Genomic DNA, 25,025 nt, shown 5'->3' with positions numbered 1-25,025 from the left:
TATGTCAGATTGGGAGACCCATCATGTCTTTCAGAGTAAATTTTACAAGCACATTCGACATTTTGTTTGTGTCTTTCGGCTTTTCCCGGTTAGGGGTCGCCACAGCGGAACTCCGGTCCACTAATGATTGGCAGTAGATTTTTACGTACTGGCTTGCCGGGCCTAATGCACAACCTTCAACGAAGGAATGCCCATTCGACATTACTCCAGGTTTTTGGATAACATTTTCTTATTGTGGGAAGGTCCCTATGAAATATCTGAAGAATTATGAATCACATCAACAATTCAACCACATTTTTACCATTTACCCACACGTATAACACTGGGGGCATAGCTTACCTGGACACATATATATCCAACACTAACTGTGGATTTAAGTCTAAGATATATATAGAAAGGAAACCTTCTCTAACAGTTACTTAGAATATACTAGTAATCACCCTAGAAAATTAATGAAGAATATTTTAAGAGGCAATGTATACGAGCTGCCCGGATGACCTCTCAACATTCTGACATGGTTAAGGAAATGGAGTTCATATGGTACCCTACATACATGTCAGATGATGTAAAGAGGTATGTCATTAGTGAATGCGGTAAAAAATATCCACCTATATTGGGGAAACCCTTATCTGAAACTATAACCAGAGAAATGGAAAATAATGAAACGAACTACCAAAGAGCATGTATTTTGGAATATTCACCATATGCTAGTAAATTAAAGCAGATAATGATTAGTAACTGGAATATTTTATTAGCAGACAATGATGTAAAGAATGTGGTGGGGTCAGTACCATCTTTTGTTTATAAAATGGGTAGTAATCTAAAAGGGAATTTGGAACATAATTGGGTTAGGACATTTCATGATAATAAACATACTAGAAAATGTGGACGTTGTAGGCAATGTTTTGCTATACTTGAGGATGAATGTGTTGTCCTAGAAAATGTGAACAAAACCAAAATCACATTCATGGAGGGGAATTGTAATTCTAAATATGTTGTATACATGGCTAAGCGCATGGCCTGTCCTTGTTACTACATTGGTAAAACAGCGAGAAGTCTTAAAAATAGGATATATGATCAGAAGGCTAGGGCCAATGCTTTATATATGCATTTGGAGGCGAAGGGGGATGGACATACATTTAAGTTTGCAATTCTTGAACAGATCAAATGGGTCCGAGAGGAGATAACAACAAGGTATTGTTGGGGTATAAGGAAACTAAGTGGCAACTTTTAATGGATGCTTTAAACACCCCTGGTCTTAACGACCATATAACAATTAAGCCCATCTTACAAATGCGAACATAGGTGGACTTTGCATTTGAATTTTTATAACTTAGTGGGATATATCACATTTTGGCATGGTGTGTTGTGAATGAATTTATTGTATAAGTGTATGTGCATCAATACTACATTCATTCGTCTGGGATTATATTATGTCTCAACATATTTAAATACCTTTATATTTATTATATACATTTTTTGTTTTTGTTTAAAATATTCATATGCTTTTAAATATTCATACAGTAGAATGTTCATAGATCAATACTGTATTTATATGTATTCATATGTTTTAACGGATGTGTTTGGTCCTTTAAAAGTAGGGCTTGTTTTTTAAAAGTCAAATTTTGGCGCCAAAAAAGCATATATATAAGTAGTAATTAATTAGTAGCAATTATTCTGATGGAAGTCCACGTTCCTGTGGATGAAAGCGCTAAATAGATTGTGCATTGAAAATAAAGAAGTTACAATCTTCAGTGAGGGTGCGACCTTTTATCAGTGGAGTCCGTTATGTTTTGGCGTTTTTTGTGTTTTGGACTTATTAGTTGTATCCATGCCAATTGTGTTTAATTCTAATGTTTGAGATTATTTATCTTATTTATTTTACATTTGTTTACCGGGGAAGTCAGACTGGGCAGGGCTGCCCATTTTCAGCATTGGCCCGGGGAGAAAAGCTCCACACAATATATCAGTATATAAAAAACACATGTAACAAATTGGAAAACAAACATTTAGAAAAGTAAACATTCAAAATTGTCAGACAACATCACATGAGTATTAGTTGTACAAAGTAAAAGTTCTGAGTGTGCTAGACATTGCTGTACATATCAACATTATGATAAATGATTACTACATACACAATACAATAACAGTGAGAAGAATAAGTTCAGAATAAGAAGACTTACTTCACATGCAATTAAAAAGAACTAACTGAGATGGAAGTTATAAAAGGACACTATAACAAATATAGTTATAGTACCAGGTAGACAGGAGATATAAAAATATAGTGGTCTTGGATAACCGATGATGGGGTTCAATGAGACTTTTCTAGATTTCCTGTGATTCCAGATGGCACAGATGTTGAGGGTGTAGTCCATGGCTATTATCAACTGATGCTTGGTCGAAGCGGTTATGAGCCAGTCGTCCAAGTACGGAAATATTTGGAATTCTTGCAGTCTCAAGTGAGCTGGTACTAACTGCCATGCATTTGGGGAACACCCAGGGGGCTGTGGTGAGTCCAAAGGGCAGTACTCTGAATTGGTAATGACTGGCTCCCAGCCAGAAATGGAGGAACCTTTTGGAGCACTTGTCAATTTTTATGTGGTAATACACACCTTGAAGGTTTATCAAGCACATCCAGTCATCTTTCTTCAGAAAGGGAAGGACAGACTATATCATGACCATCCAGAACTTTGTTTGCCGAACTGATTTGTTTAGCACACTGAGATCCAAAACTGGTCTCAGTCACCTGTCTTTTTTGGCACTAAAAATAATCTCGAGTAGATTATGGATCCTTCCTGGTCTGGCAGGACTTGTTGGATGACTCTTTTGTGCAGCAGTTTGTTTGATTTCTTGTACTGCTGAATCCCTCTGATTGGGTGGAACATTAGGGATCCACCCAAACAGAGGGAAGTTGAGAAAAGGAAATGGTATAGCCTCTGAATATGATCCGTTGCACCCAGGAATCTGTTACATCTAGCCAGGCATTTAGGTGCAAGGATAAGCGACTGCCTCCAGCGGAAGACAAATCGGGCCTCCATTCAGGAGCACTGAAAGGGCTTGCCTTGGAAGGAATCCCTGAAGACCTGTTTTTGCAGACCACCTCTGCCACAACGGCATCTTCCATTTTGGTTCACCATCTCACTGGGGGATCTCCCTCCACGTGTGTCCTGGAAAGGCCCTTAGGATTTTTGAATCACATTTTCCACCAATCCTCTAGTTCCTAGAAAAGGACCTTTGGGGTGGATAAATGTATGCCAACAGCAGAAAGGGTCTTACCATCCTTCTCACACCTGGATAAAGTCGCTTCTACCTTAGGGCCAAACAAGGAAGTTCCGTCAAAAGGAACACTGACAAAAGAAGACAGGCACATCCAGGAGTGTATCCTAATGGTTATGCCTGTACCCACCGCTCTAGACGTCCCTTTGACTATATGGGTGATCAGCCTCATAGATGAACTTGACAAAGACTCCGTGGTGGCTAACTGGGTAGCCACTCTGTCTTGCTCCCTCAGCTGCAGCTCCCGACAGAGTGTCTGACAGCTCCTTAATCAGATCCTGTTGGAGACTGGTGAAATGTGCCAGGAAATTCAAGAACCTTATGGTGAAGGGTGATGTAGCATAAACCTGCTTCCCAAATCTGTCCATAGCCTGGGACTTGCTGTTGGGTGGATGGACAGAGAGCTCTTTGTTAGTTCCTTTTTAGTGGCAGCTGCTGCGACCACAACATCAACTGCTAACCCTTTGGCCCAAAACTGTTTGTCCTCAAGTGCTGACAGCATTTTATCTGGCCTTCTGGGGATGGGCTAAATGGTGTATGGAACCTTCCAAGCCCACTGTGGAATCAATTGAATGAGTTCATCAGCAAGCATAGTCACCCAACATGTAGATGGGTTGGTACCAAAAGCCTGCAGGTACACAGATTCTTCAAAGGAAGGGTTTTTGGACTTCCAGCCATCCCTCTGCTTTAAAATTTCTAAGATGCCTCTAAATGAGACATCTTCTGGGGGTGACTGCGGAGACCCTTTGCCTTAACTGAAATTCCTATCTTCTGTGACTAATTCCTGGGGGGAATCCAAGTGCTTCCTCTTGCATTTTTTCTGAGGGACCTCCTCAGGGGGATAATCTAGGGAGGTATCAGAAGATGACAGTACCTGTGTCTGTGACACCTGAGGTTTCAGCACCCGCTGTCCCAGTGGAGAGGCTGGTGAAATAACCAATCTAGAGGGTGGGGCCTGTTCCAAGGGGGTAGGCAACGACTGTGCTTCTGCAAGAGAAAGGGCCCTCTGCATATCCTGAAAGGCCAGACCCCCTGAAGAGGGAAGGGAGCCCAGAACCAGGAGAGACTGCCTCGGAACCGGGGTCACCTTCCGCTCTGAACAACCAATCCTTGAGACCAAAGTCGGAGCCTAACTGACTCGAGCTGATGCCTCAAGGAACAGGGATGACTCTAAAAAACCTGGAGTCAAAACTGCTGCTCGGAACTGACAGGGCAGCCATGGCTCCGGGAGGGCTCCAGTTCCAAGATTACCGAAGAACTCTATGTAGCTACTGATTCCAAAGAAGTGAACAACTCCGGAACCAGTACAGTCAATGCTAGGAGACTTGGAACAGAGGACTCTAAGACCTCAGAGGAGGTTAGAGGAGAAGTAAGGGACCAGAAAGCCCTCTAGCCCATAAGATTTTATTCACCATCCTCTCCATGTCAAGCTCTGGGAGGCTTTTGGTGGACCGACGAAGTAGAGGGAGACTTGGACGTCTGCAAGAAAACCTCTGGTAATCCACCAGCAAAGAGTCAATTGAGGGGGAATAAGCCATTCTTGGCAAAGTTATAGGCATACTTTCAGGTATCGGAGCCTTCGACATGGAAGGGCTTGTACTGACAGAAAGAGCTGGAGTAGATGTCGGCACTGGAGTGTCAATAGCAGAGACCTGTGGTTCCAAGGAATCTATTGGATCCAACGGATTCAACTTCATAGATTTCGGAACCAATGGAGAGGTTGGAACTGAAAGACTTCTTTTCTTATGTTTTTCATGAGAAGATGATGATGATGATGGAGATGAAACATCCATTTTAGCTTTAGCACCAGATGATAAGGCTTTGCCAAAGGCAGACAGGAGAAGTCCTTTTAGTATGAGTTTGCTTTGCCTTTCCGCCAGAGCTCGGTGGCTGAAGGCATGACAGATGCTACAATCCTCTTGTAAGTGGAGAGGTCCTAGACAGTACACACACAAGGCATGATGATTCAAAGAAGGGATTTTATGGCCACACTTACAGCATTTTTTTGAAGCCAGAAGAGGCCTTACACATCAGCCATTATGCAAGAAAAAATGGAGAAAAGGAGAAAACTATCAGCGATGGTAGTAAGAAGTACACAAATGTCTACAGGGAGGGGAAATTTTACAGAAAAGAGAAAGAGAGAGAGAGAGAGAGAGGAACTATTAACAATGAAAATGGGTAATTACACAAAGTATAAAGGGGATAGAAGAATGCAAGATAATATAAAGGACACAGTAAATTTAGCAAGAAAAGTATCAGAAATTTTAAAGGAAGCAAAATAATTATTTACCTAACCCCAAAAATGCTCGGGAGTATCATCTAAAAGCTACTGTTTCAGAAAGAGGCAAATGAGACCTGAGGTAATTGAGAGAGAGGGATTCTAGGTATAGGTGAAACTCGAGAGTTTTTGGCTGGCGTGAGCTATAGTAATGCTGAGTCAGTTCCGAACCCATCTGTCAAGGATGAAATGAAGACAGACAACATCAGCATTTTTAAGAACTTGAAGATTTTATTTTGGTTTTATTTTACTTTACACTAAGGATTGTCTCATGGTTCCAGTGTGTTTTTTTATCATTTCCTTTTTACTGAACTTGAAACAACCAGATTTATCATCAAGTACTGTTTTTCTCCTTGTTCATTCAGTCAAAGGTGGGAGACAGGCAGCCTACAACAAGGCGAGACTCCTATCGCCCATTTATTATGTCAAGAGTGACAGGCAGTACAACAAGCTTAGAATTCTGTGGCCCACTCAATATGTCAAGGGTGAGAGACAGGCAGCCAATAAATAGGCAAGAATCCTGTAGGCCATTCATTATGTCAAGAGTGAGAGACATCCAGCCTACAACTATGTGAAAATCCTGTGGCCCATTCACTATATCTAGGGTGGGAGACATGCAGCCTACAGGTAGGTGAGAATCTAGTGGCCTATTCATTAAATCAAGGGAGAGACCTAGGCAGCCTACACCTAGGCGAGAATCCTCTGGCCCATTCATTATATCATGGGTGAAAGACAGGCAGTCTGCAACTAGGCGAGAATTATGTGGCCCATTCATTATGTCAATGGCAAGAGACAGGCAGTCTGCAACTAAACAAGAATCCTGTGGCCCATTCATTATGTCAGGGGTGAGAGACAGGCAGCCCACAACAAAGCAAGAATCCTGTGGCCCATTCCTTACATCAAGAGTGAGAGACATGCAGCCTACAACAAGGTGAGATTCCAATGGCCTATTCATAATGTCAAGGGTGACAGATAGGCAGCCTACAGCTAGCTTAAATGCCTGTGGCCCATTCATTATGTCAAGGGTGAGAGACGGTCGGCCTACAACTAAGCGAGAGTCCTGTGTCCCATTCATTATGTCAAGGGTTAGAGACAGACAACCTACAACTGTGACGGAATCCTTGGACCCATTCATTATGTCAAGGGTGACAGACAGACAGCCTACAACTAGGCAAGAATCCTATGGCTCATTAATTATATCAGGGGTGAGAGGCAGGTAGCCTACAACAAGGAGAGAATCCTATGACCCATTCATTATGTCAAAAGCAAATGATAAACAACACAAGATAATCCTTTATTGTAAAGTAAAATAAAACAAAATAAAGTCTTCAAGTCCTTCAAAACACAAGTAAACCTTTCACCCTAGGGCTTCATCAGCCAGATGTCATTGTTAACTCACTTGAATTTAAAGGAAAGTGATGAGATCATGTGACTCAATGCACCCGTTTGCTTAATTCACGTAGTATGGGTTTTAAAGTCACCCCTCCCTTTAATCCGAGTGATATGCATGCTGTTAGCCTCAAAATCCACTTTAATTCCTCCATTTCAGTAGTGTGAACAATGTCACAGTACTTAAAATCATAAATTTAAAAGTGTGGGTTTGACCAGTTTCAAACATGTTCTTGTAAAGAAGTGCACTAGTAAGTAACAATGCACCTTTTAATGTCAAAATGAGATTTCAAAGACTTCTCTGAGCTTCCTATTTGTCATGCCCACATAATAAGCTGGACACTGAAACAGTAAGTGAGTTAAAATTGACATCTGCCTGATGAAGCCCTAGGGCAAAAGTTTTACTTGCATTTTTAAGGACTTGAAGATTTTACTTTACAATAAAGGATTATCTCGTGGTTCAGGTGCGTTTTTTATCATTTGCTTTTTACTGAACTTGAAACAACTGGACTTATCGTCTTTTACTGTTTTCTCCTTGGTCAGTATGTCAAGGGAAGGCAGTCTACAACAAGGCAAGAATCTTGTGGCCCATTTATTATGTCAAGGGTGAAAGACAGGCAGTACAACAAGCTGAGAATCCTGTGGCCCATTCATTGTGTCAAGGGCGAGAGTCGGGCAGCTTACAACTTGGTGAGAATCCTGTGGCCCATTCATTACATCAAGACTGAGAGACACGCAGCCTATAACAAGGTGAGAATCCTCTGGCCCATTCATTATGTCATGGGTGAGAGAGAGTCTGCAACTAGATGAGAATCCAGTGGCCCATTTTTTATGTGAAGGGCGAGAGACAAGCAGTCTGGAACTGGGTGGGAATCCTGTGGCCCATTCATTATGTCAGGGGTAACAGACAGGCAGTCTGCAAATAGGCGATAATCCTGTGGCCCATTCATTATGTCAAGGGAGAGAGACAGGAAGTCTATAAAACTAGACAAGAATCCTGTGGCCTATTCATCACAACAAGGGTGAGAGACAGGGAGCCTACAACAAGGTGAGATCCCAATGGCCTATTCATATTGTCAAGGGTGACAGGCAGCCTATCCTCTGGCCCATTTATTATGTCCAGAGTGAGAGACAGGTGGACTGCAAGTAGGCGAGAATCCTATGGCCCATTCATGACATCAAGAGTGAGAATCAGGCAACCTACAACAAGGTGAGAATCCTGTGGCCCACTCATTATGTCAAGGGTGAGAGACAGGCAGCCTACAAATAGGCGAGAATCTTGTAGCCCATTCATTATGTCAAGGGCGAGAGACAGGTAGTCTGTAAAACTCCAACTATAATACTTCAAGTCAAATTGCCGAACCCACAGGGATCGGTCCTGGGTCCTCTCCTGTTTGGTATCTACTTCTCGTAAGTCCAGTCTAACACGAAGTGACTCTGGCTGACAAATTTCGCAGAGGATTGCAAGTTGGGAGGCATTATTAACTCCCCAAACGATGTTGACATCCTACAGAAAGACTTCACTGAGACCAACGACTGGTGTCAGATCCATGGCCTTCAGCTCAATGCCAAAAAATGTGTCGTCATCCCCTTTGGGAAAAACTCAGTTCCCATGAGCTACCACATCAATGGTAGTCCACAGAACACGGAAGGCGTTATAAGAGATCTGGGAACAGCAACTTCTCTTTTGACCACCACACTGCCACTGTGGTCAGAAAGTCCTTCTATGTGGCACATCGCATTACTAAGGGTTTTGCATCCAGGAAGAAAGAGGTCATTGTCTTCCTCTACTCTTCCCTCATTAGGCCAATCATCGAGTACAATGCCCCATTTGGCATGTACTACACACTTGCAACAACTGGAGAGGCCGCAAAAGTACTTCACAAAGAGGATCCTAGGCCTTAAACACTTGTCCTATATGGACAGACTCAAAAAAACTCCAATTATTCTGTCTCATATTGCCTACTTAGAGGTGATCTTTGCTTGACTTATAAAGCCATGTCTGACCCAGCGCGATCTCTGTTTGACTTATAAAGCCATGTCTGACCCAGCTCTGTTAAAAATGCTATATCTAAATAAATCCCACTCCCTCTGTACCACATGCTCTAGAGACCTCAACCTCATTACCACAATCAACAGAACGTGCTCGAGGGACAGGTACATAACCCAGTGACTGCCCATGCTACAGAATAGACTTCCCATACATGTCAAACAGAGCACCTCACTGGCCCTCTTCAAGAGAAATCTTGATGAGTGGATGGGAAATAGAAAATTCACCCCGGGGATCACTCCAGTGGCTCTACTCGACAGAGGCACTGGAAATTAAGGTTGGTTGGCACTTTGCCAGGATAAGCCTATCGGCTAGGCTTGTAAAGGCTCCAGGGCCATTAGCCTAGTACACACCTATGAACTAGATGAGAATCCTGTGGCTCATTCATCACAACAAGGGGAGAGACAGGGAGCCTACAACAAGATGAGATTCCAATGGCCTATTCATATTGTCAAGGGTGACAGATAGGCACCATATCCTCTGGCCCATTCATTATGTCCGGCGTGAGAAACAGGCAGCCTGCAACTAGGCGAGAATCCTGTGGCCCATTCATTATGTCAAGGGTGAGAGACAGGCAGCCTATGCTACGGTGCATTCATTATGTCAAGAGTGAGAGACAGGCAGCCTACAACTAGGCAAGAATCCTGTGGCCCATTCATTATGTCAAGGGTAAGAGACAGGCAGCCTACAACAAGGTGAGAATCCTGTGGCCCGTTCATTATGTCAAAGGTGAGAGACATGCACCCTTCAACAAGGTGAGAGTCCTGTGGTCCATTCATTATGTCAAGGGTGAGATGCAGCCTACGAGAAGTTGAGAATCTTATGGCCCATTCATTACATCAAGGGTGAGAGACATGCACCCTACAACAAGGTGAGAATCCCGTGGCCCACAGATTATGTCAAAGGTGAGAGACACACAGCCTTCATTACATCAAGGGTGAGAGACATGCACCCTACAACAAGGTGAGAATCCCGTGGCCCATAGATTATGTCAAAGGTGACAGACACACAGCCTACAATTTGGCAAGTAGCCTGTGGCCCATTCATTATGTCCAGGGTAACAGACAGGTAGCCTATGCTATGGCCCATTCATTATGTCACGGGTGAGAGACAGGCAGCCTATAACAAGACGAGAATCCTATGGCCCAATCATTTCTGCCCAGGAAGGCAAATGAACACATTCATTCACATTCTGGTGAGAGGTAGGTGGTGGGGAGCAGACCAGCAGACAGCAGAAAAGTTAGAGAGCGCAAGACAAGAAAAAAAAAACAGAGATCCTATAGAGATATTTATGAAATTCTATGAAAACACTGCATAAAGCACGGGAATGGCAAAAGCAAGAAAACCTGAAACTGAATTATTTAAGGAATACTCACACATGCCGAGCTTAGACGAAGATGTGGTTCATTTTCAACAATAGCCAAGATGGGAGGGGATGAGATAAAAATCATGACGTATACTCAATCAGTGAGGAAGTCTCTGGGAACAGATGGTATCCCTGTGAAAGTTTGGAAGTTAAGTGACAAAGTGAAAAAGATTTGGAAGTTTTTGTTTATAGATATGGATAGTAAGATGCAAACAGTGAATATATTTTTAGTCCCTTTAGTTTTATATACAAATCAGGTATATATTTTTCAACCAGAAGAGAAGTTGTTGATGGTAGTTAATAAAGAGTTGAAGGAGTTTATCAGGGAGGGGAAAAAATGCAAGAGTTAAGTGGGGTGAATTGAATCTCCCCACAGAACAAGGTAGTTTAGGATTATCGGGATACTTTAGAGCTACACAACTAAGATTCATACGTCTAACTCAAGCAGAAGGTTATAAATCAAAGTGGAAAAAATAATGATGAAACTGGGATGGGGGGGTTCAAGAAATAAGGAAAGGGTAGAATTTTGTATGCAGTCCCATAAGGAGAACAAAAACAACCATACTGGATATTATATTTGTAAGGCAGCAGAAGGAAGGCAACACAGCAATCAAGAAAAGAGGTTTTACCGATGGAGTATTAAAATAGGCAACAGGGGTGTTGCAATTTACTGGAGAAAATTAGGAAAGAAACCAAGGAGCTGGGTGTAAATAACTAGGGAAAGAAAGGTTAGAGACTGACTGCTCCTTTCCTGGAAAGGTTAGTAACTTTCCTTTGCACTTGCTATAAACAGGTATCATATGAATTTATGAATGAAAAAGATATATAAATTGGTCTCAGAATAGAGAAAGGATGGTTATAAAGGGATGGTCTATAGACGATAAGCAAGTGAGCAGGTCATACAAATACTGAGGCACTAAGTTGTTTTAATGACCATCTCCGAGTAAAGGGAGGATGGAGTGAACGTAAAGGATTTTATGTACGAGGTTGACAAACAGTATGTCTGCATGCTATTTTATATGCAATTAGTCTGTTGTAGAGTGATATGACTGTGCTAATTTTTACACGACAGGAAGATAACGCTGCACATTTTACTCAGAGTTTGGAGGTCTTTGTGGGTTTTTATAGAGGTGCTGGTGAGCAGTGGTAAGGCAAATTCAAAATTAATTTATTGGACAGGAAATGGGAGATTTTGCAGCATTCAAAGAGGGTGGAGTTGAATTTTGACTTTAAGTTGGTGATCTGCAATAACAAATTTAAGCTAGGATTTAGGCAATTTGTTTAGCTTTTGTAGAGTGCCAATGAACATCACTTTCATCTTCGCATTTAGTGTAAATTGCTTGTGAAACAAACAGAGGTCGAGGAGGGTGTGTTCGAGACTTTGTAATATTATTTTGGGGTTGGTGGAATCATTGGAGAAGACTATGCAATCACCACCAAAGATAATGACATTTAGTTTTTAGTTTGGTTAGTAACAAATTTTAAATTTTTTTAATGTGTGTGTGTGTGTGTGTGTGTGTGTGTGTGTGTGTGTGTGTGTGTGTGTGTGCATGTATGAGTGTGCATGTGTGAGTGTGTGTGTGAAGAAAGGAGCTATTACATTTGATAGAAAACATTCGGTTTGAGAGTCAGCTGGAGAACCAGCCTATGGACGAGGTTCTAAAAAGAGTATATGACTAAGAAACACTTTATAGTTGACTGACACAAATGCTTTACACCAGTCAACACATGCAGCACCTGTACGGTGCTCTTTGTTTATGATAGTGAGTATCATATCAATAAGTGTGTGAAAGGCAGTTTGGTATACCATTGTTTTATGGAACTATTTTATTGTGAGGTCAGAGTGTTGCAGAAAAGTAGTAACCAGGCTGCATACAGCCGCTCTAGAAGTTTACCAAGATGAGGGAGGAGACAGGTCAGTAGTCAGATATTCTGGAAGGCTTCACATATCTGCAGATGGGAATCACTACCACTTTTTCCAGATATGTGGGTTGTACAAATGACAGGTTCAATAGGTGCATAATGTTGAGAGATACAACCAACATATTGTTTAAGCAACCAAAGAATGGTGCTATCCAAGACAGGAGAACCATAACTAGGTAATGATTGCTATGACATTTTTTTTACATTAAAGAAGGGCAAGCAGGGGTTTAGGTGGGTTAGATCAAGGGAAACATCCAGTGCAGAAGCACTGAATAATTAATTTGTAAAGTAGAAAGGAGCTGAAGTGTGCAGTTCTGTGTGATTCGATATGACCAGTTAGAGTTACTTCTTTCCAGAAAAGTATATGGTCTAAGAAAGTGGGGGGTTGTCTTTTATCAAGATAAGTGGCTTTAGAGTGTATTGTTATTTTTTTGTTTGTTTTCTGTTCTGATTAATTAGTGGTATGTAATTATCATGGTCCAAGGTAGGTTTTTTTTCAGGTGATGTTTCTTTGTTTAAGTCGGTTAAGAAGGTGCTAGACATCACAAGGCATCCACGACAGAAATGAGGATTCACAAAGACTTAGGATGTAAAAATAAGCTTGCTTTTGGATGCTAACTAGAGCTATAGTTAATAAGATGGCTGCCTCGTTGACAGTAGTGGTGGTACACTACAATGTCCAGTTTAAAATGGCACTTTCAACATTCTGTGTTGGCTGAAGAGTTGGTCTGAAGAGGGTAGAGGATATGGCAGATGCTTTAGGTTCCTTTACATACGTATGTAAACAATAAGACAGAGTGGTCATTTTGGTCTGGAGGGTGCACTACTATGGGTGTTGTTTGTGAAGGATGGTTATTAATTTACAGATTACTGGCTGCTGTGCTTGGCCAACTTGGTTCTTTGATTAGTTAGTACAGATCAAGGTCAAAGAGGAAGCTGTAAGGCCATACTGGTCGTTTTCTAGAAAGCTGGTGTTAAGGTCATATAAGTTAAGGGGGTGTTTCTTTTAAAATTTGATTTAACAGGGTTTATATGAGGCCTGTGAAAGCTGTGTGAAATTGGGGGGAAATGCATGCTTTGACAGTAGTTATTGTACTGTTTCTTGGTAGGCTTAGGTCAGCTACTTATTTATTGCTATTTATTTACTAGGTAAGTGAACTGGTTTTTCGACCCTTTTCAGCCTGGGCTCAAAGAACAGTAAATGCATCAAAGCACATACGTCTAGAAATAAGACAATGAAAATTATTGACAGAGACCATAAATGTAATACCTTGGGAACACCAGATAAATTAGCTGTTTGTGAATAGAGACAACTGGATAACTGGATATATAGATGTACTTAGATAGATAGAAATGAAACATGCAGTTAGTATATACAAAAGTACCATGTAGAAAGAGCAAGACGCAATTCAAAAGCAATACATAATGTTGGTTCATTAGGAGATAACAGCAGGTATTAACCATGCTCACAATAGCAGATGCAAATGCGGTTTACTATCAAAATTGCGAACGGCACTACGTCGACTGTCATATACTCGAACATGGAAGTTCAAAATCGGTAATGTCGAAGACAAAATAATCAATCGTTTTAACGTAGGTCGAGGTAGGTGTTCAGTATTATTCCGAACTACAAACATCTCCCCTACCTCGACCCATGTTAAAACCATTCCTAGATTGATTATTTTGTCTTCGACATTACCGATTTCGAACTTCCATGTTTGAGTATATGACAGTCGACGTAGTGCCGTTCACAATTTTGATAGTAAACCGCAAATGCATTCGCACAGGAAGAAACTTTTAACTTGGTCTTTGAATTTAACAGTTTTACAATAAGAAAGTAGTAATCACAGTGATAAATTTATATAGGTGCCATTGCAGGTTTGTTTTGTATTGTTAGGATGTATTAAACAAAAAAATGAAGAAATCTGAACTGGTAATAAAAGTCAAATAATAAATCAATAATACCAGCAGACTGAGCTCACAGAACCTAAACACTTTAATGTCGAAAACTCTGAAAAACATTAAAAATAGTAGAATAAAAGTGATTAAGCACTTTCATGTGTATTATCTATCAGACATCATCAGAACTGCATATACCAAAAAATGATGTCATTAAATACCCCTGATGTGTTGTACACACCTTCAACAACTAATCACAAAGGACTTGTGTGACAAACCCTGTGAAAATCTTAAAAAGACCCACTATCAAATAAAAATGTGCTGTAATAAAATTTCCAACAAACCTATGACAAATAAAATGTACAAAATATAATAGCTGTATGTGAAAACATTAAAACTTGTTAGCTCTTCTTTTCAGTTCACTGACTATAGAAATACCATTATTAATCCCGGGTGAAACAGCTGTGTCCAGTGAGTCTAACCTGCCAAAGCATCTCTCAGAGCAGTAAGGTGTTCTTCCAATCACCAGAGTAAGTCATGGCATCAATTTATTCAAGAACAAAAAACTCAAACTTGACAAAACCCTCAGAAATCATCAAGGAGTGGCTAGCAAGAGCACTTCTGTAATCACCATGCTGTAAACTGTACAAATGTTGGTAAAGCCTTCAGTTAAGAGCATTGGTAGTCTTGCCTACATAGAAAACTTGACACTGGATACAGAATCCCAGGTAAACAAAACGTTCAGAACAACAATTGACATACCACCTTTAGCACTTTTTATTTTGTTGGATAACCACCCCGTGTAATTACTTTCCATGTAACCACACTGGTGGCATCTACCACAATGATGAGTCACCGGGAAGGATACAATATTGAAATCAGGTGGTCCTTCCAAAAGATCTTTGATACCGCATTTTTTCTTGTAGGTAAAAATGGGATATTACAAACCTAAGGATTTTGTTGCCTCTTCACATAAAAACACAGACCGATTTTTTCCAAATAATATTTTTGATGTCCTTAACATCTAAAGAATAATGTACTACCATGTTATTGTGGGTGTTAAAACAGCACTGTTGTGGGTGTTAAAACCAGCACTGTCAAAATTTTTTGGACCGAGGTGCTTATCTAATTCTTGTGTGAAAATATTATTCAAATTCCAAACCAATTCTTAACCAATATTTTCAACCTCTTCTTAACTAGTAGAATTATACCTCAACAATTCAAACGCACACTAACTATTCTTATAACAAAACAGCCTCACCCAACAACACATAAGGCTACAGATCTGTCTTCTGCCTTTCTCTCCTAACAAAGAAATATGAAACAAATATTATATGCCCAAATTATTGAGCATATTACGAAATATGGAGTACTCAGTGACTCCCAAAAAAGATTATGAAAAAAAGACTTGCGCCTCCCAAAAAGGATTTTGAAAAAAGGCATGTCATTCTTACAGCAAATTACCACACACTGACAAAATCTACCCCCTAGTATGGAGAATGGGAATCTCAGGGGGGGAAATTTTCAACGGCCTAAAGAGGGCCTTTGAGAATGTAAATAATAAAATTGTCACAAAAAATCAACGCAGTCCGAGTTCATCCCTCTTACATTAGCTAGGAAGTTACCTGAAGAAAAGAACATTGACTATACAAAAGAATAATGGCATCATTGCACCTGGAACCTTCACTACAGATATCCCTCAAGATTCGGTGCTGGGGCCCTCTTTCTTTCCCCTATTCATACAAGACATGACTTCAGTAATACTAGCCAAGGTCATTGCCCTGAATGTAATCATCATTATTTTTTCTCTTGCCAAAGAAAACCAATTACAAGCAAACTTCACAGATATTTGTAGCTCATTTATAACAAACACGCAAACACTACATAGCAAAAAGTGCAGGCCAGCTTTTTGGCATAAATCAGAAACTGAAGGGCAACAACGTTTTAATTGTAACAGACATTAGCAATGACAAAAATAACACAGCAAGTTTACAGGTCTGCAATGGGATCCAATTCTAACTTTTCACAGACTACCTAACAGATTAAGGCTAGGATTCACAGACGGCTGGGGCACTGTACAAATTAGCACAGGTAGAAGAAACATATAGGGAGTGGATGATTCAATGACACACAGACAGCAGCTGTGTAATGGCCAAAACAGTGTAGTGCATAATGACATGGAAATGAGGAACTCCATGCAAATGAGCCACAGGGATTACGTAAATGAAGGCATCTATAATACCGGAGTGATTCAGAAATGTATAAAATTGCTGTGTTGTGCAGTGGTGCATACCCTTTTGAGCACTGTGATTTGTGGTGTACAATAATAGCCATGCTAGGAATAGAACAGCAGCACGTATGGATGGACACCATCACTGTCAGTGTCTCTACACCACAGGAAGAAGTAAGGACAGTGCCTAGTACTCTACCAGCTCATTGACAGACAGAAGGTGGACTATTTTGGAGTGGAGAGTGGTACTGTAAGGGACCTTGTCGAGCTGCAATGTCAACAAGAGGAAGTGTGCTTTTCCTGTGAATATAATTGTATGAGTAGCCATGACCATCTTAGATATAGGGACTTCCCAATGACCTACAGAGGACACAGTAAGGATACTACAGGGGACAGCCTCCAATAACCTAACCCAGTTCCTCAGCATAACACTACAACAAGTTAAGGAGCATATCATTTTGCCCAGGACAAGAAAGAACCAACACAAAATGTACCTTTTATTACACAGTCCATTTCCATGATATCCTGGGAGCCAGAGATTGCACGCATTGTGATCAAAGCAATTTAAATAAATAAATGCCATACCCTGTACAAAGGATCTGAAATACATCAACAGGAATCAAGTTCCAGTTTCTGAACTGTCAAGGAGATTGTAATGTCTAAGGCTTTATTTGTAATGTATCTAGATACTACCTAGACAGGTCACATGATTTACACATTTGATACACATCTGACCTACACAAATGTCTCCTCTGACAAGGAATTCCCACATCACCTAAATGGTTAGCGCATACACATCCTAGATAGACAGGTCCATGCATACATGAACCATGAAAGCAGACAGCAGGGCACATATAATATACTGCATGTTGCACTCCATGCCTGATAAGCCTTAGAACTGTAGTTGATGACCCCACTACACAACATCCAGACCATGCAGAAAATGAGCTATATCACAGCCCATGCAGAAATGCAAGACATAATAATAATAATGTTTGCATTTGGACTAATGAAGGAATGCTCCGATGCCTAGACACCTCAAGTGGGGCACTACAATACAGACCAGATATATGCAACAAGATCTTGGTTGTATGTCCCATGATATACAACATGGCATTGCACAAACAAATGGAACAGCAGGTGAAAATCATGGCTGGACCTGCTATACAGTCATAGCAATAGCTGAAGGACATGGTGGAAAGTCAGTGAAGGAACCCACAACAGGAGTACCACAGCTAAGGCAGGTGTATTACATTGCAGCAGTGGCAAAAAGTTGTTTTCTGGTCCATAAGTGTGGGTGATGACACAGACAACACAGAAGAGACTGATGCATGCTGTATCACACCTAGGCTGTGCAGGGCAATGCATCGACTGGACACTTTGTGCACCAAGAAATCACCATAATCACCATCCCTACACAGGTTAGGAAATGGGCACAGCCATCATTATTAGCACAACTGGTGAGGAAACAGTGACAGGTGACTGGACCACTACAATATGGGGAGGGTCAAAGGAGGTGAACAATGTAGCCACAGAAAACGGTAGGAAAGGAGGTGAACAATGTAGCCACAGACAACGGTAGGTAATGAGGTGTTAAGGATTACACATTCAACTGGACAGGGTGAAGCTGCCACAGTGTGGTCACTGACAGTGTCCACTGCGTTGGCTTGCAATGACAGAGCTATATTGGTCAGTGGCTGGGAAGAAGTAGAACTACGTGACCATGAGCACTCACCCAGATGGGGTGTCCTGTGTGCTCAGCCTAATAAGTATTACTGCCCATGACCTGGTTGATGCCCCCAACCAGGGATGGTGTCCAGAGGCAACTCCCCCCAATTTCTGTGCTATAGCCATTCTTCAACATATGACCTTGGAATCTCATGTCACCTGCAGCAGGCCCTTTCTATGCTATCCTATATTCATGGTTTGAACCTCTTCAGCCACATGCAGATGGTGTCACAGGTTCCCAGTTACACATGCACTACATTTGCCTCACTAACACCAACGTCCACCACAGGATTCTTGTTATTGCTGGGATACTTTACCAGGTGAGATCCCTTCCTCACACTGTAGAAAGGTCCATGTATAGAGAGGTTTCCTGAAATCCCTGTATTTTAAAGTTGTGTGGTTGTGCATTGTGTTGCATAAACTAGTGTGGAAACTTATAAATAATAATATTAATCTAGAAACTTGGTTTCAGTGCTTCCTAAAGATTTCATTTTTGTAAAATGCTCTAAACTACAGGCATTCGGCTGTTTTGCTCCACACAGTAAGCTTGACTTTGAATGCTTCAGCACTGCTGTATATCTGTGTTATCTGCTTTGCATCCTTAAAGCTTCAAGTTTACGTCATTCAGTTGCTAAATATGATCTCTTTGAAAAAAAAGTGAGGATTAAGATAAAAATAGAATCCTGAGCTGTATTTACAGTTAACTATATCTTGCACACTTCTTCTATGTAATGTATTAATATGAAAACTTCCATAGAAATTCATCTAAGCTCTAATTCTTTGTAAATAATATCCTGTAAATGTTATATATTCCAAAATTGTTCAGCTTAATGTTTTGCAAATTGTCCTAAAGCAATGTCATAGCTCTCTCAATGTAGCATCCTTACTAAAATAGGTAAACCTACCACAAAGTGCTCAAGTAATTGCTTTCCCAATAACATATTAAGCACCACAGTATCGATTTGTATACTGTCACAGGTTCATTGAAGGTTACTAGGCTAACAGTCTTAGAGCCCTTACAAGTCTAACCATATTTATCCCGAGTTGCCCAACTGTTGGTAGTTAGATGAGCAAAGTTTGCAAAGATAATGGTCTATGGTAGTTAATACAGACTTCCTCTGTCCAGGAGGGGCGCAACCCCAGGCATGGATCTCTGGTCATCCATCCATTCATTGATCTAAGCTGCATCTGAAGAGGGTCAGGGAGCGGCTCTGTTTCACATGAACTGGAAGCTTGTTCCAGAGAAGTGGCAGTCTTTGTAAGATGCATCTATCTCTCCAGCATGACCTGTTCATGATCCCTGGAGCGAGTGCCTCTCTTGCAGTTTGACTTACAAATGTGTAGGATTTCATTCAGGGGCAGGTCAGACACTGCCCTGTAAGGCAGGCACAGGTCACCCCTTAGCAACCTGCAGGAGACAGAATACAATGACAGGGCTTTCAGTCTTTCCTCGTAAGACTTGTTTTGTGTACCCTGTAATTTCTTTGTGAGAAACCTCTGTGGTCTCTCAAATTGTTGCAGGTGTCTGGTGAGGTACATGCAAAAGGGAGCATTGTGCTCAATTACTAGTCTGATGAGGACCAAGTTATTGGATCTAGACACAATGCCTTTACTTATAAGATATGCCACATTGAAGGATTTCCTTACTACTGTGGATACGTGGTGGCCAAAGTTCAGATTGCTATCAACCTGAGTACCCAGATCACGTACCACTGGGTCTACACTTAGGGGGGTGCTGTCTATAATGTACTTAGCAGGGATGTCAGCTTTTCTCAAAAGGGACTAATAATGCATTTTTTTAATTTAGCTTTAATCCATGGCTTTGGCACCAATAATTTTTCTGCATTAACCCTGCCTGCAGTATATTAGCATCACTGGGGGACTAAATGATTGCCCCCAATTTGCAATTGTCAGAAAACCTGGTCTGCCACAGGCCGTCCAAGTTGCCTGGACGTCTGAGAAATAAATTCCAAACAGTAAGGGGCCCAGCACAGAACCCTGTGGTATGCCACTGGTGACTGGTCTTTTGCTAGAGGTGAAGTCGCCCACTTTGACAGTATGTGTCCTGTGACTTAAATTATCTAGGCTAGCTCATTGTTAATACTGTTCTATCTGTTGTTTTGTATCCCTGCTGCCATGGTGCTTGGGTCAGAGCTGAAAAGGATCCTTGAACTAGCCAATATACCAGGTAAACAAATTTAAATAAATAAGTAATTAAGTACCTTAAGCAATTTAAATGTACAAAGAAAAATAATTAAATTCAGAAGGAGGAAAGCTGAATTTGAAAACAAAAATCATATTGTTATGCTTAGATGACAGCAGCTGAGAGGTGTGTGCATGAGAAGAAGAAGCTGTAAGTTAATAAAATAAGTTAGAAAGCTTACGGGAGTTGCAGGGAAGTATTATTTCTCAAGAAAGCAAGGTCAGAAACAGTGCCAGAGTTCAAGCATATTGGGTAACAAAATATAAGCTGTTGGTTAAACTGGCTGCACAAGTAACAAACAGGTAGGGAAACAGACTTTGGCAGGCCAAATGGGACTTGTCTGCCATTAAAATGAATGTTTTACATGCATTTACAAACCATAATTCATGTGTTATAATTAGACAATCTCACATAATATCAAACGCGCCATGAAAGACTACAGCACCATACATTGCTTTTTCTAAAACATAAATGCTTGAATTAGTGAAGCCAGAGAACACAGCTTCAAAAAGCACCAAAAAAGGAGAAAGGCACTACAGTAATACGGAGACAATTTTTGTACACAGTCTGGACCATGATTTCTAACACTGACTTAAAGTAATATAAGAATGCATATATGTACACACAGAGACACACACACACACACACACACACACACACACACACACACACAGACAGAGACACACACACAGACAGAGACACACACACACACACAGAGACACACACACAGAGACAGAGACACACACACACAGAGACACACTACAGCTACTGTGGATCGTACTAATACACTACTGTCAGGATGCATACTGTGTTACACTAAATGCAGTTCTAAAAATTGTGTATTTGGGTTATGTGATTGCTGGTAGGGGAGAGAGGCTAGGGACTTAACACTAATACTCAGTAAAGTAGTTCAATTCAGCCCACACAGCTGCAACAGCTGTTACAAAACAGCACAGCCAGATATCATGACATGACACAGACTATAGCACAGTGACAAAACCTGTTGGGGTTAATGCTAAATCATCCAAATTACATTTCTGGGGGCAGCACCCCCCAAAGGTTTGCCCCCTTCTGAACCGTACTGAGTGCTACCAATTCACAGATGTTTGTGGCTATGCTGGCAGAAGTGCAGAGAAGAGGACATTTGCATATTATTTAAATGAAGGGCTTCTGTTTTACAGTACACTAGTGATATGTGGTGCCACTGTGTGGGGAACGGGTGAAGCTACAAGTATGGGTGACATACATAAAGTATTTATATTTATATGCAAAAATTGGTTATTCCTTTACAGATGATGTTTCTCAGCTATGATGTACCAAGCACAATAGTTACAAAACAGGGGCCATCGGGGCAACATTCTTGTTTTCACTGTAGTTAGACAGTTTGCAGTTACTCAAACAAATTCAGACAGCAAATCTGTAGTGTGGTACAAGATTCTCACGTTTCTGCATCATGAACTATGCCGTGCATCTTCATTTATAAACCTATTCCCTACCTGGACTCATTTATGTCCTTACTCCAGGGTGAAGTACAATGTGAACTGCACAGAGCTGTAGTTTAGCTTTACTGCATACCAGACTAGTTTATGAATTCTGGTCCTATTACTGTGAAATCGGGTATTTGCCAGTTCTCTCAGTAACGTTGACCATGAGGGTGATTAGGATAATAAGGTGCTGTGAGGGGCACAGCTCCCACATAAAAACACTAAACAAACTGTCCATTCCTGATAGTCAGAACTTCACTAGGTTCTAGCACATACTTTAGCAGAATATCCAGTACAACTACTTTCCAAGCCTGCTACTTTACGTCTCAGAACATGCTGTACCATACAAGCATGGCCACCTAATTCGAATGATTGCCAGGCCTGCTTCATTACATTACTATGTCTGGCATTACTAACTTCTGGAGACCCTATATTTTCCTGCTTACATCCTTGCATTTCATAATGAAAGACTATTTTATTTCTCGTTATTTTTCTTTTTCAACCAGTAGGATGGACTGATCATAACACTCTTCTCAACCACTACCTGGATACATAAGTCTGCATCTGAGTATATCACAGATTTACATATATAACCATCATACATAGAAAATCACAGACTGTCTGTAATAGAATAACATTACATTATTTCAAACAAAGTAGAAATCTGTAATGCACAATGCTACTGTAATACTCTACAAAAACAAACAGAGTATTTACAAACTACGACATTGCTAATTTTGAGTGTGGCATATGGGAAGCACATCTATCATTATCCTGTAAAAGCAGTCCCACAGTTTTACCAAGTATTACACAATTAAAATTTACAGATATCTAGATATCCAAGAACAATGCACATCTATGTAGCTCAGTTAACTTATAATTATTCAGACATAAGTTCATACTTATATTTGTAAGCAGGACATGAATACTGCTTAACACTCACTGTACTTGCAAGAGTTATGTTTCATCCCTCTTAGTACTATTTCATAGGGCATGCAGATGAGTAGTCCCATTGCAATGAGTTTTACAACCCTACCAGAAATCCTACCTCACAACTTCCACGTACACCACTGTATTTATTATATCCATCTCTCATCACTACTCACTGTAGTCTTATACATAAAGTTCTCTAACCTGCCTGCTGTTATTTATCACACCAGTACCAGCTGCTGTTTCCAGTGTTACTTAATTTCTTAACATAAGTACTTCCCTCGCCCCTTTTTCTGTCTGCCTATTCCATTATCCCAACACACTACATGCTTTATTTTTCTTCTCATCTGCAACAAGCTTTGTTTCCTTAATGTACTAATTATAAGCACCAAATCCCTTATGCTACACCGTAAAATCTTTCTTACTTTTCCATTCCACTGCCTTTTTGTTATAACACTTTTGCCCAAAGCAGAACACACTTCTGTTTGCTTGACATGCCTCCCACTGTGGCTAAACTGTCAGTTCCTGCTGGGAGCACATACCTCTTTGCTGAAAGGTTATGTGTTAAGCAAGGAACTTTACCCCATGCTTATTATACAGTTTGTTTACTTACAGATACTGACGATATTCATGTTCTGCTTTGCCAGAACTCTTAACTTGTGATATCTCTTCATACAGTTCTCTTACACTGTTCTAGACATTTGTGTTTGTATACAGTGCAGTGACTAAAGATATGCATCCCTCTCCACCTCCTCAAAACAAAATGTAGATACGTTATTACTGCATTGTGCACTTGGTTACTCATGATGCTCTTGCGTGTGTTTTTTTTTTTTTACTCTTTTGTACTCCTGTGGGCATATATGTAAACAGCAGATGACTAACTTCACTTACTCTTTTAAGGTAATGATATTTACATGGCATATTCTGTGAGAACTTAATACAAATAAGTAGACTGACAGACAGGTTGTAATCCAGACTTGTTATTCATTTACAAACAACCAGATGGCTACAGTCAGAATACTGGAAGAATTTTGTTTCTTTTCAAACTTCAGTGATTACAGTAACGTCTTACCTCCAGATTCATAATGCAGTTTCAGTTTTTCACCACCTGCTCTTCTCAGCAGCAAAGCATACAATTTGCTCAACTGGAAATTTGCAATCCTTCAGCCCTGGTTAAAGCTCCACACAGGGAAAAGATAAGCACATGTACACTCTTCCTTAGACTTCATCTTGTGTATTCATGGAACCTAAATTCCACTTCCTGTCCATCTCTGAAATGTGTCCCTATGGGTGACACCTTCTTATGAATATTCATAAAAATGTGTCTGCAGGGGAAGATCCTGAACAGGGAAAGTTACAGCTTTTGTTTTGTTTTTTTAAGTGGTAGCATGTTGATATAATGCAGAATAAAAATGGGGGATGCTTGTTCTTATAACTTTTCCTTATATCTGTTCCTTTATGGAGTTCTAGCACACTCATTGTCTGACTAGTGTAATAGTTAGCAATGTGTTTGCTCACCGCAAGACTATTCAAGGTATTAAACTTTTCACTTAAGACTAGTATAAATTGTGTCTTCACTGTTCATTAATCTGATTATTAATGCAGTGTCTTATTGGCCGTAAATCTAACAGCAACTTGTAGAACTGAAAGTATGCATAACTTGGAAGTGTGGTTTTAGTTTCCGGCTACATAGTATAACAAGATAAAATGGCTTAGTTCAGATTATTTCACATACTCTGCGACCTTATATTAAATCAGAAATTCAGCAGGCTATTTGATCAATAATCCATGACTGTATGTAGGTATATCAGGTTTTACCCACAGCTGGTGTGGTTTGATCACCAGTGTGAAGCTTGAGTTAATAAGCAAAGTGAGCCTTGGGTATATCCTGATCCTACCTAAGTGAGCATTGGGTATATCCTAATATATCTACACACAGGAGTGGATTATTGCTATTATATAATAACATTATTTTATAAAGAAACTGCTTACCTTTCTTAAATAATGCAACTGTATAATGGCACTACAGTGTTCTTTCGCCTTCTGACTTGCAAAGTGATGTACTGCACATGTGTTTGGTATGTACTTCTGCACACTTGTACAGTACATCACTTTGGTACAAGTAATCAAATGGGGAAGGCAGCTTTTGTGTAGTGCTGTCTGTTTTGTTTTCCCCCTTGTGCTGGGTTATGTTCTGGCTGTTTTACTCAAAACTAACAAAAATGCCAAAGAAAGCATTATGGATTTTAAAAATATTACAAGGCATAGG

General features: G+C 40.4%; 1 protein-coding gene across 2 annotated transcripts in view; it reads right to left on the bottom strand.

Annotated features, from left to right (window-relative positions):
• LOC122797152 overlaps window positions 1-24,008 on the bottom strand; it is a 457,322-nt gene extending 433,314 nt beyond the window's left edge. For both annotated transcript variants that reach the window (XM_044065959.1, XM_044065960.1), the window contains exon 1: window positions 23,829-24,008. In XM_044065959.1, the coding sequence (XP_043921894.1) occupies window positions 23,829-23,840 (12 nt within the window). In that variant the 5' untranslated portion in view covers window positions 23,841-24,008. The remainder of the gene's footprint in view (window positions 1-23,828) is intronic.
• Window positions 24,009-25,025: the final 1,017 nt, after the last annotated feature.

This window comes from Protopterus annectens, chromosome 3.part0 (assembly GCF_019279795.1).
Source record: "Protopterus annectens isolate FY-2018-M chromosome 3.part0, PAN1.0, whole genome shotgun sequence".
NCBI lineage: Eukaryota > Metazoa > Chordata > Ceratodontiformes > Protopteridae > Protopterus > Protopterus annectens.
The sequence above is the reverse complement of the archived record's forward strand: the minus strand, read 5'-3'. Positions and strand labels throughout refer to the sequence as shown.